This window comes from Megalopta genalis, chromosome 3 (assembly GCF_051020955.1).
Source record: "Megalopta genalis isolate 19385.01 chromosome 3, iyMegGena1_principal, whole genome shotgun sequence".
NCBI lineage: Eukaryota > Metazoa > Arthropoda > Insecta > Hymenoptera > Halictidae > Megalopta > Megalopta genalis.
The window spans coordinates 17,649,650-17,667,779 of NC_135015.1; the positions used below are offsets into that span (position 1 = coordinate 17,649,650).

Here is an 18,130-nt window from a genome sequence, read left to right on the forward strand (position 1 = left end):
GCAATTGTTTTTTGGGTGTTTTTGTGGGAAATTGTAGAATGAATAGCTGGTGACGTCTGAATAAAAATGGTGCGAATCGTGGTCCTGAATTTCCACAGGGATCGGAATTGTACCGAAAAAGGATCCGTCAAAATTGAAGGATTTTTTATTATGGAATTATCGTAATTGAAAAAATGTTTTTGTGGGAAATTGTAGAATGAATAGCTCGCGATGTCTGAATAAAAACAGTGAGAATTGTAGTCCTGAATTTCCACAGAAATCGGAATTATGCTGAAAAAGGATCCGTCAAAACTCGAGGATTTTTCATCATGGAATTATCGCAATTGGAAAACTATTTTTTTGAAAAATTGCAGAATGAGAAGCTCGCAAGGTCTGTATAAAAACAATACAAATTATGGTCCTGGATTTCCACAGAAATCAGCATTACACCGAAAAAGGAACCACCAAAACTGGTGACTTTTTCATCATAGAATTATCGCAATTGGAAAACTATTTTTTCGAAAAATTTCAAAATAAAAAGCTCGCAACATCTGAATGAAAACAATGCAAATTATGGTCCCGTATCTTCCGGAAGATCGACGTTTCACGAGAGAAGGTTCGACATTACGGTAGCCTCGCCCTGGTCGGGATTTCCGCGCGACTTCAAGGTCGCGGATAGCCGCGGAGAGGACGATCAGGAAGAAAATAAAAGCGCGCTATGTTTATGTAAACGATAACCAGGACATAACCGTGCGAAAAAAAGAAGACGAGATAACGGGCTCGCGGTCGCCAGCATCATCGTTGCTGTGTCGTGAATGCCGGTCTTTATTCGATGAAAAAAGAAAGAAATAAATCATTTGAAATTCTTCTGGGAACTGTGGAGAGAAAAAAAAGAAGAAGTTAGCGCGGATCGTTGTTTCCCCTGAAAGGCCGGTCTTATTCCGCGCGGTAGATTAGGTTCTCGCCGGCGATCGAACGCGAACCTGTAACGAGAGACCAGATAAAAAATTCCGTTTGAACCCCGACACACTAAATTGCACTCTCTAAATTCGATCGGTCCGATTCCATCGGAGTCGCGTGCGACGGTTCTTTGACCGTCGGCGCCACGACGGTTGTCCGCGACCGGACTCGTCATCGGAGAATTACCGCAACGAATCTGCCCGCCGCGGGAAAGAACCTTTGTCATCCGCGATTCCGCCGTTCTAACGTTCACAGATTAGCAACGGTGCTCGCGATTCTAATGAGACGACCGGGGCGTCGGTGCGTCGAGCCTCGATCGGATCTCATTTTCCGCTCTAATTAGCCGATTCTTCGCGGGAGCTGCCTATCGTCGAACTTGTATTATTTGCTTTCGTAGAACCGGACGAATCATTGAGATTCGCGGAATGTGCACACGGAGAATTCTGGAGCTCCCAACCGCGACCTTTGCAGCCGTTCGCACCTATTCCAGAGCTTCCAGCCTCTCGGCTGGATCTCTGTGCGAATTGTCAAATAATAAATCGGCTTTGTAAAATAGTGAAAATAGAACATAAAATTTGTCCACGCGCAAAACAGTTTACAATTCGCATAAAAATGTCTAACGAAATAAAAAAGATAGTAAAGAGACGCGATTAGGAGATTTAGAATAGCCACGGACGGCTCAACAGGTGAATAAATTCTGGGAACTAAATAATTACGAATGAATCACTCTGAAGTGTTAATCGTGCACGCGGACTCCCACGTGCCGTCTCATTTGCGGCCCAATTTTTCTATAAAAGTTAAAGTCTTTCTCCTAATCGAGGCAATCGTGTATAATATAATCAGGTAAGAAAACGACGTTCTTCTTGTGCTCGCCTTGAAGAATTCGATACGGGGAGCGCGCTTTCCCTCGGACATCGTTGAACCGTATGAAAACAAGATAACGACGCTCTGCAATTATGCAATTACAATGTAATCGGTGATGCTCTCGAGGCCAGGTGTCGGCACGCGCGCAGTTCGCCACGAGGGCGCGTATCACTTCTGCGTAGTTGAGACGGCGTGTTCTCGATTTATTAAACTCAATTAGGCGGCAATTGATTTGGCGCGAAAAGGAATACGGTTTCCCGGGGCAGCTTATATTCGATCGGTGTTAAATGCATAAAGCATCGGTGCTATTTTCAGACCGAGGAAGAACTGCTGGCTTACTTATTTAGACGTCGGAGGAGAGAGAGAGAGAGAGAGGGAGAATAAGAGAGAGAGAGAGAGAGAGAGAGAGAGAGAGAATAAGGGAGAGAGAGAATAAGGGAGAGTAAAAGAGAGAGAGAGAGAATAAGAGAGAGAATAAGGGAGAGTAAAAGAGAGAGAGAGAGAATAAGAGAGAGAATAAGAGAGAGAGAGAGAGAGCATAAGGGAGAGAGAGAATAAGGGAGAGTAAAAGAGAGAGAGAGCGCGCATAAGAGAGAGAGAGAGAGAGAGAGAGAGAGAGCATAAGGGAGAGAGAGAATAAGGGAGAGTAAAAGAGAGAGAGAGAGAGAGAGAGAGAGAGGAGGCGCGTTAGGACGAGGTGCAAGGTGCAGCATGAGAAAAGAGACCCAATGGTAAAGAGCACTCCGACCGCTGTCCGAAGCGCGCACGATGCATCTGCAAACAAGAGAGTCGGCGCTTACGTAGGATCAAGTACTGTGCAACAAGCACTACGCGCGTGGAATACTTTAATTTGATAACCTTTGATATTGTGCGGCGTTCGATGCACAAACGCGGCCATGCGTCAAATAGTTTCCTCCCCCATGTGAATTTCATGTTCCTTCGACAGACCGATGTTTTTCTCTGACGCAAAAGATGATCCGCGATTACGTTCGGTACCGGAATGGAAATTAATCGAACGGTGCTGCAACAAGTAAACTAATGATCGTATTATTCTGGAACTCGGCCGCCCGATGCTGTAAGCTACCAAATATCTGCTCGCTTGTTTACAGTTTCGTATCGACGACATATCATCCATTTCTTCGCGTTAACTTTCGACAACAGTTCGATCGAGTTGTTGACACGCTTCCCGAGGCGGCTGTATATTTATATTGATACTTTTAACTTCTACTTCGAAGATCGAGGATCTGATCCGATAGAAACTAGGAAACTGGGAAATTGCTCGTGGACCAAGGATCTCGATTGTTATTGTCGCACAAGGCGATACACGAACAGCCGATTGCATACAAGCTCGAACGCGGTCTTATTCTTCAATCCTTTTTATTTCCTTCTGTTTCGTTTCTTGGACAAAAGTTGTATTAAAATTATCGTCTCAACGATAATAGCTGTGGTTTGCCCACCAGCATGTATGTGTGTATGCGGTGTGTACTGTATGTATGTACGTATGTTTGTGTTTGTTTGTTTGTCTATGTATGTCTATGTATGTACGTAGGTATGTACGTACGCACGCGTACGGGTATATACACAATTTTACACGTATAAAGTTATAGAAAATACGAATTAAGGCGAGCTCGAGTCCGAGTAGGACGAATTGCTTCCCTTTCGTCGCGCGCTGTGATGGTGCCTCCGAGACGGCGTCCTTGATCGGGATCTATGCTTCGACGAGGTCTTCTTGCTCTTCTTGGGCCGATGCGACCGAGAACTGCTCGGACTGTCGTGGCTGCTGAAACCGGAAGCGGAACTAATTAGCGAGAAAATATTACAGGATCGACCCGTCGACGTTTCACGTGAGCTGTATCTGGGTTACGGAAGCCTCGATTCAGAGCACATGACTCACACGTGGGTCACGAGTCTCTGAAACTCATTACTGCTTACAGGAACAACGGACGTATTAATCTTCGATAGACCAGAGAACGCATAAAGTCTAATCAAACCGAAGCCGATTGCTTTCTGAGAACCATGCCACGTGTTCTCCATCCGGAGATTTCTAAGCCGCACTAAAAATTTTTCTTGATATTAACATGTTTGCTACCGAAAAGTGGGGTATATAATATTATAGACAAACATATTGTTACACAAAAGCTGGAAGTCCTCCTAGCATGAATAACTTTGAATAACGAAGTACACAGCATCGATTTTAACTTTTCTACGCGAAACGTGTACTACGGACGTGTTAAGAATATTTTTCACAAAGAATTGAATTGGGTATCAAAGTTTAATATTTATACTATAATAATATATATAACTTGACTATATAACTTTAGAAGATACCAACGCGACAATATAAAGAAAATGCTTGCAAAGGATTTCAATGAAACAAGAAGTGAAATAAATACCTTCGGTGGGTACTTTTCTTTTTCTTGTGCTTCTTGTGATACTTCTGTCTGTCACTGTGACTCCGACTTCCATCAGGACTCCTTGACCGTGGCCTCGACCTTTTACCAGAAAGATCTGCGCTTTTCAGTCTGTCCATCAAAGAGTTACCGCCGGTCCTCGAGTCGGATGACTTCGCGTCTTCACAAGACGGAGAAGGTGTGGGTGACGGCAACGAATGGACTTCATCGGAGTCGTCTTTCCTTGTCGATTGAATTGTTGTTCCCGTTGTTTTTGGTAATACGGAAGACTGTATCTGACTGAGAAATGCTGCCGCTTTCTTTTTCCTCTCCAACTGGAGCTGCCTCTCTCTGGATGTGGCAGCCAGCTTGTCCCTCGCCGCTGCAACCAGCTTGTCTTTGATCCTGTCCTCGGCTTGCTTGTGCCTGATTTCCTTTTGGCAGTCCTCGAGAATCTCGTCGGTGAGATCCACCAGTTCCTTCTCCTCGGTCCTCGACTTCTTATCCGACCTCCAGGCATCCTTGTCCGTAGCGGACACAGAATTCTGCTCACTGTTCTGCGGCGAGTTGGGTTTCGAGTTTCCGTCCTTGTTTTCGTTATCCATCTCGTCGTCACTCTCCTCCAACGGGAGGGCGTTCCTCTTCTCTATCACCCCGGTCTCGCCGTCTTTCGGCTTCTTAATCGAAAACGATACCGTGGTGATCTGCTTGGTTCCCGGCGCGACCTGCTTCGTCCTCGTGTCGCACTTCTTTTTCGCCTGGATCATCTTCACCCTCTTCTGCACCTCCTCCATCCGTTGTTGCTTCTTCTGCAGCTCCTCCAGCTTCTTCTGCTTCTCCTCGAGCGGCTCCTGTTTCTGTAGTAACTCCTCTTCCGTCAGAACCTTTGGGTTTATGGCACCTTCGTAGATCGTCAGCTTGTGCGCGTAATAGCCGTGATACTGATGTGACAGCTCGAGAAAGTTGAACCTTGGGTCACCCTTGTTCTTCACTATCGCCTCAAAGTCTCGACCGTTCTTCGCCACGTAACTGGCCATTTTGTCGATGACTATCTGAACGTCCGCGGGCGGCACGATGAACGAAGGTCTGCTCAATTGCTTCTGAGGCGTGGACCCATAAGGAACCAACGGCGAAGGTGGCTCTATTGTCGACGCGTGAGCCAGAACCATGTCGGAAGACGGAGGTACATTTACGATGGCTAGCTGACCAGGTGATTGCACTTGTCCATTTGGTCCGTACACCACGGGACCATGGGAATACTGTACTGGTGCGGGATAAGGATTATAACCCTGCAGAAATAAAATATGTATATTAATCTTTCCACTTCTGAATTAGCTGTACTGCCCGCGTTGTAGTTGATTAACACAGTAACAATGCAACTCACTTGTCCAGGTATAGGATGATAATATCCGAGAGCAGGAGCCGGTGGCTGAACAGGTGTTTCAGGCAATTGCGGCACCTTCGAGGGTGGAGGTTTCCCCGTGATTTTATTCACCAACATCGAATAAGCACAATCAGCGGATGGTTTGTATTGTATACTAGGAATGCTTGGAGCCTGTAAACGATCATTGTTATTAACTCCTGTGAATCGATATTGTTTCCATCATAATTCCAAAGCGTACGTACCGCTTCGATTTTGGTGAAAGATGGCGCCAGACTCGGATGCAGATACGATTCGTCATCCTGATCCGACGACCCTTCTTCGTGTTCTATCATTGAAAAGAATACAAGTAAGTAGAACATGTCCGTGCACTATCGCTCTAATGCTTCCTACGTATCACACAGAGATCGATGTACATTAACAAATATGCGTAGAAGTACTTACGGCAAGAAAAACTAAGTAGAATTCAAAGTAGATGTGGGTAATCAAATCCTGTTTTAAGTCGCTTCAATCATTTCAACTCAATAATATCAAAAGTGAACAACATTACTAGTAAGATGTTGCCTCAAACAAAAACAATATGCATACCTGATTCCTCCTTTTCGGGCTGCTTTTCGGGATTGTACTTTCCGCTCTTGATCGCATCCAGTATGTATCTGTAATACGGGTGCAGGCGTCCGTCTATCGATAAAAACGAAAACTGTGGATTGTTTGCTTGCTTCGCTTTAATCAAGATTTCCATTTGGCCCCCTTGACGACTTATGAACAATGCTGTTTTTGTTATGATGGCATTTAGTTTCTGTGTCTCCGGCTGTTGAACAACGTAACATCTATAGTTAGTAGAAATTCTCCTTTCTCTTTTTGTAAACATTCGACCGACTACCTACCAATGGAATACCGTCCGGTATTTCCAGGTCGGGCGGCGGAACAAACGCCTGGTCCTCTTCTTGGGAACCCTCGGACTGTTTTGGACTTTGGGAATCTTCGCACGCGTTTTTCGAACCGTTCCCTTCCTCGTTGTAATTATACGCTACCTGACTATACGTGGTTTCCGAATCCAATGCTTGATGCAGCCGTTTCATTTCCTCCTCTGAAATTGTAATTTTATCAGTTTGAGTTTTCCGATCCTTTTATAAGAGTAAGCGTCTGCAACTTACCATGATACACGGAATCATCTATGTCACTGTTGTAAAGGGACCGATACCGTTCTTCGTCACATAGCTGTTCCACTTTAAGCTCTTCCTCCGTAAGGATAGTACGCTGATCGAACCCACCTGGCGGTGGTTCGTATATCCTTAAGTCCCCGAGAGCTCCGCGTCCATCGTATCTATACACATACAATAACGTAATTAAAGGAGGAAAATGACGGGCGTCTTGTAGAGTTTATTTGGTCGATCTCGGCATCTGAAAGTTATGATCACAAAGCAAACCCTGTGTCAAAGTCATTCCTCTGAAATAGAATACAGTTATACAAAACTCTATGACATACTATTACATTTGCCGTGTTTATCTATGTGTTAATCATTGCAGGCACGTAGCGTACAGGAAGGTCAGCTAAACGATATAATAACAGTTTTTTTAAAAACAGTAATAGCAGATATTGTAATGACTACGTCATGAAGTTTTGGTGTAACCCAGACAGACTGTGTGTACTGAATCTCAAAGAATGTTTACCGCTATCTAACGCTCTCGTAATAATAAGATATATTTTCAAGAGATTTTAGTGTACATTATATTATTTTTTACATAAGTGGCAATCGACAAAATCTATCCATACCATGATTAACGTGAAACGCGTTGAGTACCTATGCCGGATACGGCCGAATCTAGAACGCTAATACATACCATGCTGAGCGATTGTAGTACCTACAATCGTCAGCTGCCGTTTGTCTCTCTACGCTGTGTCTCACCTTGCTGCTGCGCCGACGGTCAGCCGTAAGCACCAACGTCGCGAGAGAGCACTTGCTCTACGGGCGTGTAGAGCGCGTAACCGCGCATCCACACCGCCTGTTCACAGCCAAGACACCTGCAGAAACCTTAAACAGTCTCCAGATTGCTTATCCATACGTAAACCGTTCGTGGTAGTGCTTTTTTTATATTTTCGAACAGCTGCACAGTTTGCTCAGTTTAGTCGGACATCGGATCTTCTAAAGGTTACATGTACGGTGTGCGTTTTATGCAAGAATTAAATATCCTAGATGATAAAGTTTGTCTAGGTTAGAGAAACGGACCTGTCTATTTTCAACGTGTTATCGCCCATCCATGGTATCAAATGCTTTCCTTGATCAATCATTTTCGCCTTGTCATCATCTCGAAATAATTTGCAGCTGTATCCAAACACCAACAGCTCCTGCGGCTCCTCTTCTCCATTCTTTTTACGTAGGATCCCCGAATCAACCATCCAACGCTGAGTTTTCGATGCCGCCATTTTCCAGCTACTGAACCTTTTAACGTCTGTCTCTCACCTTGTATACAAGAAACAGCCAACAAAGCCGGGGTTATATAAAAGTATATATAGAACGGCTCACACGCTTCGTACACGCCTATCCGCTACCAACCACATTATAGAACTGCACAGCATACGTATGCGAACATAGATACGCGCATATGATTTCCTTTCCTACACGATGAGTGCTTGCCTGATGACTGATGATGATTCACTACTGAGACAAGATCCAGCGCGGATTGGATACGCAGTAAAATGGTGAGGACGTACGCGCCATCTTAGGAAGTAGGGTATTTCTTTATTACCAATAACGGTAATCATAGGCGCAGTCGTCTGTATCTTCTCGCTATTGGTTGCATGCAGATTTTTCATAAATATGTTTCTTTGCTTGACCCGTGTGAAGCTGGCTCACCGTATTAACCAATATTAATGAAACGTAGCTCAAAAAATTGCTCTTTAATTGTCCATTGTTGATCTGTAATTGCTTTTAATTGCTGCTTCGTAGTTCTTCAGAAATTTCCAGAAAACTTCCTCGGGGCAACTAGGGACTTTCACGAGAGGTTGGAGAATTTTAATATGAAATTCCTGAAATAATGCATAAAACGTGCTGCATGACCTACCAAAGAATTACTCTTTTCATGTAACCAATTGTTCGTCCTTCCGCGAGCAACGGTTTCATCAGTAAACAATGAATTTTCAATAAATAAATATATTTTTAAAAAATGAAGTGCCGTTCGTGGCAGCCAAATATCAATTGGTATAAATACTCAAAAAATTACTCTAACTCAATATATGCGATAGCTTAAATGAAACGGAACAAGACTACACGCAACATCGATGACACGAGGGTTACGCCTCCTGACTACCGTCGCAGCGCCCATAATGGCGCATTAGGGCGACGCTCGAATCAATACCCACCAAGCAATTTGTCCTGAATTTGACATGATTCTGACTGTACGCTGTTATATCAAATACCGAACCATTCGTCTCTGCATTTCACGCCGGATTTGGTACCAACCCCTCGTCCACGCCAAATACAGGCCAAATCGAGGCCAAATCTTATAGCACTGCCGCATCTACCGCATAAGTGCTACCGATTTGTGTACTTCAAACGAAACGTTTTGCTGCAAGATTGCGCCAAGTTTGCCATTCATTTGGCAACGTAAAGCGTCTGCTCCAAAATATCGAACCATTTATTATTATTATTTATTTCCGAATTGCGCCAGGTATATGGCCTTAGCAAAATGCATATCAATTTATATCAATCAAAAGCAGTGTTTTTTCACGTATCTTTAAAAGTCCCCAGCCTCTCATAAAAGTCACTAGGCGTCTCCAAAAGATTTTTGGATATTTCTCGAAAAACATAAGTGAGCAATTATGGACAATCAAAGAGCAATTTTTTAGCTATGTTTTATTAATATTCGATAATAAGTTGAGCCAGCTTCGCACGGGTCTTTATATGAGATTTTGAGAACGTCATTGTATATGTATATGTACCAGTACGTACTGCATTGCAACACTCTAAGTATAAATTTTAAAACTTTTCCTTCATGCAGTACTAATGAATTGTTGAAGGTAATTATGACTCACCAACTATGTATCGAATGACGTTTCAGAAAAGCAAACCTGTGGTGAGTAATTTTGATTGTTTAAACTGGAGGAAAAGAGAACGTTTCATTTCGATTTATAAACTTTGAACTATAAATTGATAAGAGCTTGTCTTCGTTGAGGTACAAAAGCACTGCCGTACGTCAAAATTCGGTAACAAGAGCGACTTCAAAAATTAGAAACTGGTCTAACACCGGACGAACAGGACGTCTCCGTGGCGGGAAAATGGTGACAATTTCAATTAATATTGTAGAGAGCGAAACTCTATCTTGAAATTACGTTACACGTTATGTGCTCGCCTTGCTAGCGCTACTACGCGAGCTGTCCTCGCGATTAGAGTTTCTAAATGCACTTTTACGATACACCACTAGATGGCTGCTAATATAAACGAATTCGTCGCGAATTCCGTCATAACATTGCATTCCTTGGATACATAAGTGGAACTGTGCTTACAAGAGAGCGCCTAGCTAGATAAAACGTACAGCATAATTACATATGTATACAAGAAATTTCCAACGAAAGATTGTCGCAATCGCACTTTAACTTTAGAGACCGATCGCCACCGTTCTATGACAACGTCTTCGATTACACGATATTCATTGTACGTACATACATACGTACATGCGTACAATTGGTGGAGCACTTGTTAGTCTGTATTAGAATCGACTCTAATCGACGATAGTCCGATTGATCGATATGGTCGTGCGTGTGGTGGTGTGTGTGCACAGTGGAACACGAACACTAGGATGACAGCGGGTACACTGACGCACCTAACAAGGGTTTTTGGCTCGTGGTGAATGAAAGGGTGGAAGAGTGGTGTTCGAAAGTTTAAAAAAGGATCGGGTAACATGTCTGCGCGTTCGCATTCGGGTTGGACTTATTGGTGGACTCTGTCCGTCCGTTGAGTCCCGTCGTTGCGTGTTATGCGAAGAGAGGCGAGTGCGTCAGGTGTATGGCGGCCTATGGGTGCAACAAAGACAGGACGCGTGGGAAGATCGGAGAAGTAAGAGGAAGAAGCACTTATCGAGAAAACGGTTGCAAGCGAACGGACTGAAACCATTTGTCGAGAGCGAGACGAAAACCTGTCAGTTAGGATGGACGAGTGCATGCTGAACGATCTGCTGGAGTGCTCGGTGTGTCTAGAGCGGCTGGATACGTCGAGCAAGGTACTCCCGTGTCAACACACTTTCTGCAAAAAATGTTTGGAGGAAATTGTCAGCACCCATCGGGAGCTGCGCTGTCCCGAGTGCCGTGTATTAGTTGACGCGAAAGTCGACGATCTGCCCCCAAATGTGCTCCTGATGCGTATCCTGGAAGGGATGCGCAATGCTGCTCCCAAACAAATACCCAAATCCATGACTAAAAGCAACCCAGGACCGCAGAGACTGTTCGGTGGTCACCAAGTCACTCCAGCTCCTACTGTAACTGCTAGTCTTATTCCTACCGCATACACGAACGATCCGATCAGACACGTAAATGCCGCAGCTAAACTGCATAATCGGGCTTACGGTCGAGCGATCTATGATTATGTTTCAAAAGTTCCAGGGTAATTATCTGTTTGAATACTTTATTTTATTCCTGTGAGATTTTTGCTTAATCCGATGCTTCATGTTCCAGGGATTTGTCCTTCAAAAAGGGTGATATAGTCATCCTTTGTAAGAAGATAGACAACAATTGGTGTTTCGGAGAAAGTGCTAGCAGTCATGGAGTTTTTCCTCTTTCTTATGTTCAGGTATATTGTAGTATCTTCGAAGTATTATAAACTGAATTGTTCTACTTATCTTATCACCTATTAACTACGTCTTACAGGTAATGACTCCTCTAACATCACATGTTCCTCAGTGCAAAGCACTGTATGATTTTAGAATGACCAATGATGACGAAGATGGCTGCCTTACATTTAATAAGGTAAAGCAACGTGTTTGTAGTTTTATTTGATTTTATCATTGTAAAAAATATGTTTCAACAGGGTGAAGTTATAAGCGTGATTAGAAGAGTCGACGAAAATTGGGCAGAAGGAAAACTGTTAGACAGAATTGGTATCTTTCCCCTGGCTTTTGTGGAGCTAAACAGCGTGGCAAGGGCTCTAATGAAACTTTCAGCAAAGTAATTTTAATCAATTTATAGAACAATCTTAACATTCACACATGTCTCTAATATTAATTACTTCTTATATATATCAGTGCACAGCCAGGTCCATCGAGAGTAGCTCCTCCAACTCCTACTAATGAAGAAACTACACCCTTAATACCTACCGATCATTCACGTAATATACAAACAACAAGTCAGCCGCGGCCGCAACTTGTACAGGTAATTGTGTTTATGATACTTTCACTTTGAGACATGAAAGAAATGTACATTAAACTATAATGAATTTGTTGACAGAATACAACATTACCAGTTTCTGATGCTGTTTCGAATGTATCATCAGGAGGTAGCTCCTCGACCACTTCTCCAAATACCCCTAATAGTTCAAGTACTTCTAGTAGTTCCAGCACTGCTCCAAGCAGTCCTAGTAGTCCAGCAACGTCTCCTCCAGCAGTTGGGAACAGACACAATGTGAAACGTCACAGTTTTACTGCTGTTAACACAGGCCATCAGGCCCATCCGCATCATAGACACAGCGCTGAAATACTTAGTCCACCGGTGGACAATGCAGCTGGAAATAGTAACAGCAGCTGCAGTAGTGACTCATTTTCTCCATTACAGGTGGGTAGGAATATAATTTACCAAACCATTATAGGTGTATTATATTGACACACATTTCTATCTTTCAGACTACCGTAAGTGGCACGGAACACAATCTACGGCATAGACGAAGCGGTAGCAGCGACCTTGTGCTGGCGCAAACGTCCCAAAGTTTAGCCACTACCACAACCACTGGTAGCACTCACTTGCCAGCCGCCTATATAGCTTTGTATCCGTACAAACCACAGAAGGCCGATGAACTCGAGTTAAGGAAAGGCGGTATTTATATGGTAACTGAACGCTGTCAAGATGGATGGTTTAAGGGTACCTCGAACCGTACTCAAAAGTGCGGAGTGTTTCCTGGAAACTACGTTACACCCGCTAAGTACGATACTTGCAATAGTATCTCTACTGGAGACTATAGTACTTCGATTTTAAACGATTACATATTTTCACAGGTGTCAGCGTAGTCTATGTCGGGGCACGCAGAACACAGGACAGCATCAAAACGTCCCGTCGTCGACCGGTCAAAACGGCTCCGAGCCACGAGTTACTGTGACATACACTAAAAGTAAAGGATCAGCTCCTCAGTTCTACAACTCACGCACCTTGCTGCCACCTGAATTGCCACCGCGAGCAATCAGTCCTTCTCCTATGGTATCGTCGTCTTGGCACGGCCAGAGTCAGAATCAGGAAAAAAGCCCTCCTCGACAAACTGAACAAACTTCGGTGAATCCTCTCGGACGCAGTCACAGTGCTGTGATGTCGTCAAATATTTGTACGTGATAATGGATACATTATACGCTGAATGCGTGGTGTCAGCATATTTAAAATGCTGCTTTGTATTTCAGCTTCACCAGGAAAACAAATGATCTTGCCGCCATCGGTGACTACTAGTACCACTCTCACGGGCATCAACAGCAGCAATATTATCGCTACTACTTCTTCCACTATAACTGAAATGAATAGAAGTCCGAACAGTACTTTGCGCATAGTCGCATCGCCCTCTTCTGCCAGTGCTGCTGCAGCTGCTGTTCCGCCGAAGAGTACTGAGAAGGTAATAGTTTTTTGTTCTGATGTATCGCTAGAAAAATGACACGAGCTTACACCTAAACGCATTGGTTACAGCAGAAAGAGAAAAAAGATAAGTGTGTCTCTTTAATGCGTAGATTTGCATATATTAAAAAATCAAAATCTCCGCCACCTGCTACTTATTCAATGGATAACCCTGTGTTTGACGATGGTAATTCTATCAATCCGGTACACGTTCGGTAAGATTCATCAATTCTTTATATATGGCGACAATTTTATGCTTCACGCAAATGTACATACTGCGTTCGACATAACGTGGTTAATTTTTTTATAAAAATTTCCAATGAAACGAAAAGTGAATTATAATCTGCATGTTCCATGGCATATCTAACACATCCTCATTTTTTTGTTTTAAGTAATCCGCATGTATTGTCATTGAAATTCGTTTATGTTTTCGTGCATACATAAAGTCAATGTATTTGTGTACCATCACCATGTGTTGTGCAGGCATACATTCTTCATATTTGTAAAAATCACTGCATGAATTTGATGCTTGCGCACATACATAGTGGAAGGATAGTAGTGAGTCAGTCACATAGTGTACAGAATAGCCTAAACATTTTCATTTCATTTGTTCTTTTATTTTGATCATCCTATGAGCTGCACGACTTAAAGTATTTGTCTAATTCTACACGGGGGGGTTGGGCGGGTGTATTTAAAATTAGATCGGGATCTTGCCCAAGTCAGTTGCTACAGGTGGGAGCCACACAGGAATTAAATGCTTCAAACAACCGTCATCGTTTGTATCCAGACTTTCTGCTAGAGCACGTCACGTCTTCACAAAGACTTAAGTACAAGGAGAGACCATCTTTACCGGTCTCGATCCTCCAGAGGTTAGTCGTCGCTTGGTAATTATATTTCTTTTGGCAGATAGAGTCGCAAAATCTATTAGCAACCGCAGTAAAGTATATTTGTTCAGCTCATATATATACGTATATACATGTTTAAAAAAGAACTAGAAATCTCAAGTTTTCTGTTTAACGCAAATTAATTGTGTATATAATAATTGTATGACGCATATGTTTGTCTGCATTAACGTTTGCAATTAAACACGCGATTATTTGGGTAAGTATGCTCGTGATATCACGGAAGATCTTTTGTGTTCCAAAGCTTAGTATGTGGTTAGCATTCAGCACTAGAATCCACGCCTGTTTTACTTGGCCATGTTTTTTCAATTGCTTGTTGTTATCGTTTCCCTTATTATGATCACAAATTCCATCAGAACAATTGCTCGTTAATTCATTATGCGCGCATTCATTTCACAATTGCACAGAATTGTATGGTCTCTTTAGCAACCATGAAACTTCGAATTTTTCTCTTATGTCGTCAATATTGTTAGATCCAGTGAAACCGGTGGCATGATGTGCACAATCGGAAATCATCACCGTAAATGCAATTCTTTGGATGCTGGAATTGGGAAACAAACAAAACAACTACCTTCTCGAGAACGGTAGTATAATCTGTACTTTATCTCTCCTCAAACAAATTTTTAACTTCGTGAATCTTGCCTTCATCTATTTTTTCTTAATATTAGCGTACTCGATGCTTCTTTTCTAATATAATTGTTACCTGTTTGCAGAGAACGAGTGTACAGATTTCGCTGTATTGTGCCATATCCACCGAACAGTGAATTCGAATTAGAACTTCGTGTTGGAGACATAATTTATGTACATAAGAAGCGCGACGATGGTTGGTACAAAGGTACCCAGCAGAGAACGGGTCGCATTGGACTTTTTCCAGCTAGTTTCGTCGAGGCCTTCTGAGATACAACACAAAGCCATTTTGTATTAGAAACTTGTATATAATTCTGCACAAAGAATGAGAAACGAAAACGACTATCCGCGAGTCCATTTTCGACTTTGTTAGGGAGTAGATCAGATCGTCGGTGTGAGGGTAAGTGAATGATTTCAAGCAATGAAATTGTTGATACTGCATAAAGTATCGGATATACACTTGTATATTAACACGCAGTACGTTCACGCGATCTTTTGTCGCAATTATCAAATAAGATAGTTTTTTTGAATGATAATACATATTAAGTGTGCTAAAATAATACAAAATATTTACTGCCATCGGTCTTATATTAAACGGAAGAACTAATAAGGGATTCCGAGATTGTGCTATTACGATACTGCCATTTGAACAAAAATATTTTTTAAAAACTATTAATACTCTTTTTTTATTTTTATCGATATTGAATTAACTTGCAATAACGATCTGCGATGTTAATTATATGTATATATATGTATTTATAGTGGGAATTTTTCTTTAAATGCATGACATTATTCAATTTTATCGATTGCTCGAATCTTTTTTCATAAAAGATTGTTATTTAAGTACCAGTTTGGAGTACGAACGACAAACTGGATTCGTTGAAGTTTATTTCATTGATTCTTTCTAGAATGTTGCTTTTAAAGAATTTACGTGGTATATTTTGTGATACATCATTGAAGTTATGTGTAACATATGGTTTTCGAATATCTTTTATTATTATGCCACTACTATCCCAGTATGGTCAGTTATGACAAACAATCTTCTATACATAAGTTTTACGTTTCCGACTTTCAGTGTACAATAGGATACGACAATTTTATAGAACGTGTTATGTCTTTATTGTTGAAGTACCGTCTCTCTATTTATACAAATACATATCTCAAGAAATGTAATAATTTCCATTTATGGAAAGGGCACGGAGTGACAATTTTATTGAATATGCAATTGTCTAAGACTGGCCTATACTTCTGCACAACCATTGACTTGTTTCAGTTTAGTAGGATTCAGGAGATGATCGGGCGATGTATTTTATTAATTCTAGATACAAATCTTATAACTGTACTATATTATAAGTGGATATATGTATATCCGTCTCCTTACTTACAATGCATGTATTCGTTCGTGCATGATAGAAAATTACAGCGCAAGCTGTTTCATATGATACTGTATGAAATTGATAAAGATAAATTGACGTGCTTCCAGAGGCCCAATAACGATCAGTATTTAGGTGCAAATTTATGTTAATTCTCTATTAAGTATGTCGTCTACGATCATGCACAAACATTTGTAAGTAACTCGATACACGATTAGCATCATTATTCTGACGATTATGTTCACTTTAAAACGATGCTTATGGTTCATAGAACGATACGGATAAATAAATAGCAAATCTGACAGCTTCGTTTCTAAGTCTGATCATGTATTATCTTTCTATACATAGTGTAATTTATTTAATTTATATGATTATGTTTCACGACACTGCAATAAACTGTTTTATAGATGTTTACTATTATAATACATCTTCATAATATGTATACATATACAATGTAGGATAGAATACAGAGGAAGAGAAAAATGGATGACAGGTAGGAGAATGTTATATTTATGTCACCAATTAAAAGATCATCTAAATTGTCTTTGGTCGGTACAGCTTGCTTCTCATTTGAGTGTAACTTTTGTTCGTTTGTAATATTTGTTTATAATATCTATTCGCAGTTTACTAATTCTAAATTTTAATAGCAATATCTCTTAAAGTATGTTTATATTTCTTTTCCTCTTCCTCTGATACTAGAACAAAAGTGTATCTCCATATTCAGTAACAAATACCTTGTAAAAGAATATTTATATGTATGTGTTTTATATAACATTGGTATAGGTAATTTATTGTTAATAACAATAGTAGTTTATAAAGGAAACATTACTTCGTTATAATAGATCAATTTCAAGCAGTACTAATAATAAAACTATGTATTCGTAAATATTGTAATTGGAAAACAAATGAAACTTACAGATGTTCGGTGAATTCTTTTCTATTTTAACCCTTTGCACTCGAGTGGCGACTCTACGACGCCGTTAAAAATTGCTGTGTCGCGTTACACAGTAATTTTAATATTATCAAATCGATTTACATATAAAATCTGGTCAAACTGAATCTGAGCATGAATAGCAAAATGCAATCTCATGTACACAAAGTCCATTAAGTTATATGAAATGGAAATATTATAAGTCGAAAAAAACTATCTTGAATTTCGAATTAGAATAAATGCGACTGCAAAAGGTTAAACGAAGACGTATCATTGGCATTTGAAAGTCCGCTAAAATAATAATTAGTGATGTAAATAAGTTGTGACGGCGCGAAAATAAACATTTTACGCATACTCTGCAAATGATGTAGTGTAATGAATAGCAAAATTGTAATTATTACTCCCAATTTTCTATGAAATACAATTTTGCTATAAGGAAGAGCTTATAGTTGAACCACCTGTAGGCACAATGATCGTATACACTTTTCGAAATGAATAAGCAACGCGTAAATTTAATTAAGTAACTAACTATGTAAACGATGCGCAAAATCGAGTCAGAAATTTTTATTAAGTGCAGTACGGGATCTTGGATCCTTTTAGGATCATCATTAGTTTCATGCGTTACTTAGTACTTTTCACTTTGTTATAAAATTATAATATTATATCGAGTCCGTCTTTATATTATAGCCAGCATACATTACCATAAATTACCGTTTAAGTAATGAATAAAAGGTGTAATAAAATTCTACAAATAGCTATTGTAAAATGTGACAGTTATAAATGAATTCATTTTCCCCTATTATAACACTGTACGTGATTCATTGCTAATAAATTTTCTGTACCTGAAATATGTATCACTTATGCTTTTTGCTGACGTACGATATCTAAAAGTATATTGCATGACATTGAATTCAAAGTCCGATCA

At 40.9% G+C, this 18,130-nt stretch overlaps 2 protein-coding genes across 9 annotated transcripts; one reads left to right on the plus strand and one right to left on the minus strand.

The window, feature by feature from the left end:
- Positions 1–3,163: 3,163 nt before the first annotated feature.
- Positions 3,164–8,278, minus strand: su(w[a]) (suppressor of white-apricot). Of its 6 annotated transcripts, XM_033478360.2 has the most exons (9): positions 8,133–8,278; positions 7,806–8,039; positions 6,732–6,901; positions 6,462–6,664; positions 6,163–6,385; positions 5,820–5,902; positions 5,578–5,748; positions 4,197–5,482; positions 3,164–3,583 (listed from the first exon to the last, which is right to left on the minus strand). In XM_033478360.2, exons 2-9 carry the CDS (start codon positions 8,000–8,002, stop codon positions 3,421–3,423), a joined length of 2,496 nt encoding a protein of 831 aa, XP_033334251.2. In that variant the 5' UTR covers positions 8,003–8,039; positions 8,133–8,278; the 3' UTR covers positions 3,164–3,420. The 6 variants fall into 6 exon arrangements, with proteins under 6 accessions (XP_033334251.2, XP_076376356.1, XP_033334252.2 ...); XM_076520241.1 differs by having other exon boundaries at positions 3,164–3,580; positions 7,806–8,234; XM_033478361.2 differs by having other exon boundaries at positions 7,806–8,227.
- Positions 8,279–10,041: 1,763 nt separating this feature from the next.
- On the plus strand, positions 10,042–18,053 carry POSH (SH3 domain containing ring finger posh). Of its 3 annotated transcripts, none has more exons than XM_033478357.2 (13): positions 10,042–11,174; positions 11,246–11,360; positions 11,438–11,536; positions 11,598–11,734; positions 11,812–11,938; positions 12,014–12,337; positions 12,406–12,701; positions 12,775–13,094; positions 13,168–13,373; positions 13,445–13,587; positions 14,074–14,241; positions 14,748–14,858; positions 14,988–18,053. In XM_033478357.2, the coding sequence occupies exons 1-13, from the start codon at positions 10,723–10,725 to the stop codon at positions 15,169–15,171; spliced, it is 2,682 nt and encodes an 893-aa protein (XP_033334248.2). In that variant the 5' UTR covers positions 10,042–10,722; the 3' UTR covers positions 15,172–18,053. The 3 variants fall into 3 exon arrangements, with proteins under 3 accessions (XP_033334248.2, XP_033334249.2, XP_033334250.2); XM_033478358.2 differs by having other exon boundaries at positions 10,043–11,174; positions 13,448–13,587; XM_033478359.2 differs by lacking the exon at positions 14,074–14,241 and having other exon boundaries at positions 10,043–11,174.
- The last annotated feature ends 77 nt before the right edge of the window (positions 18,054–18,130 follow it).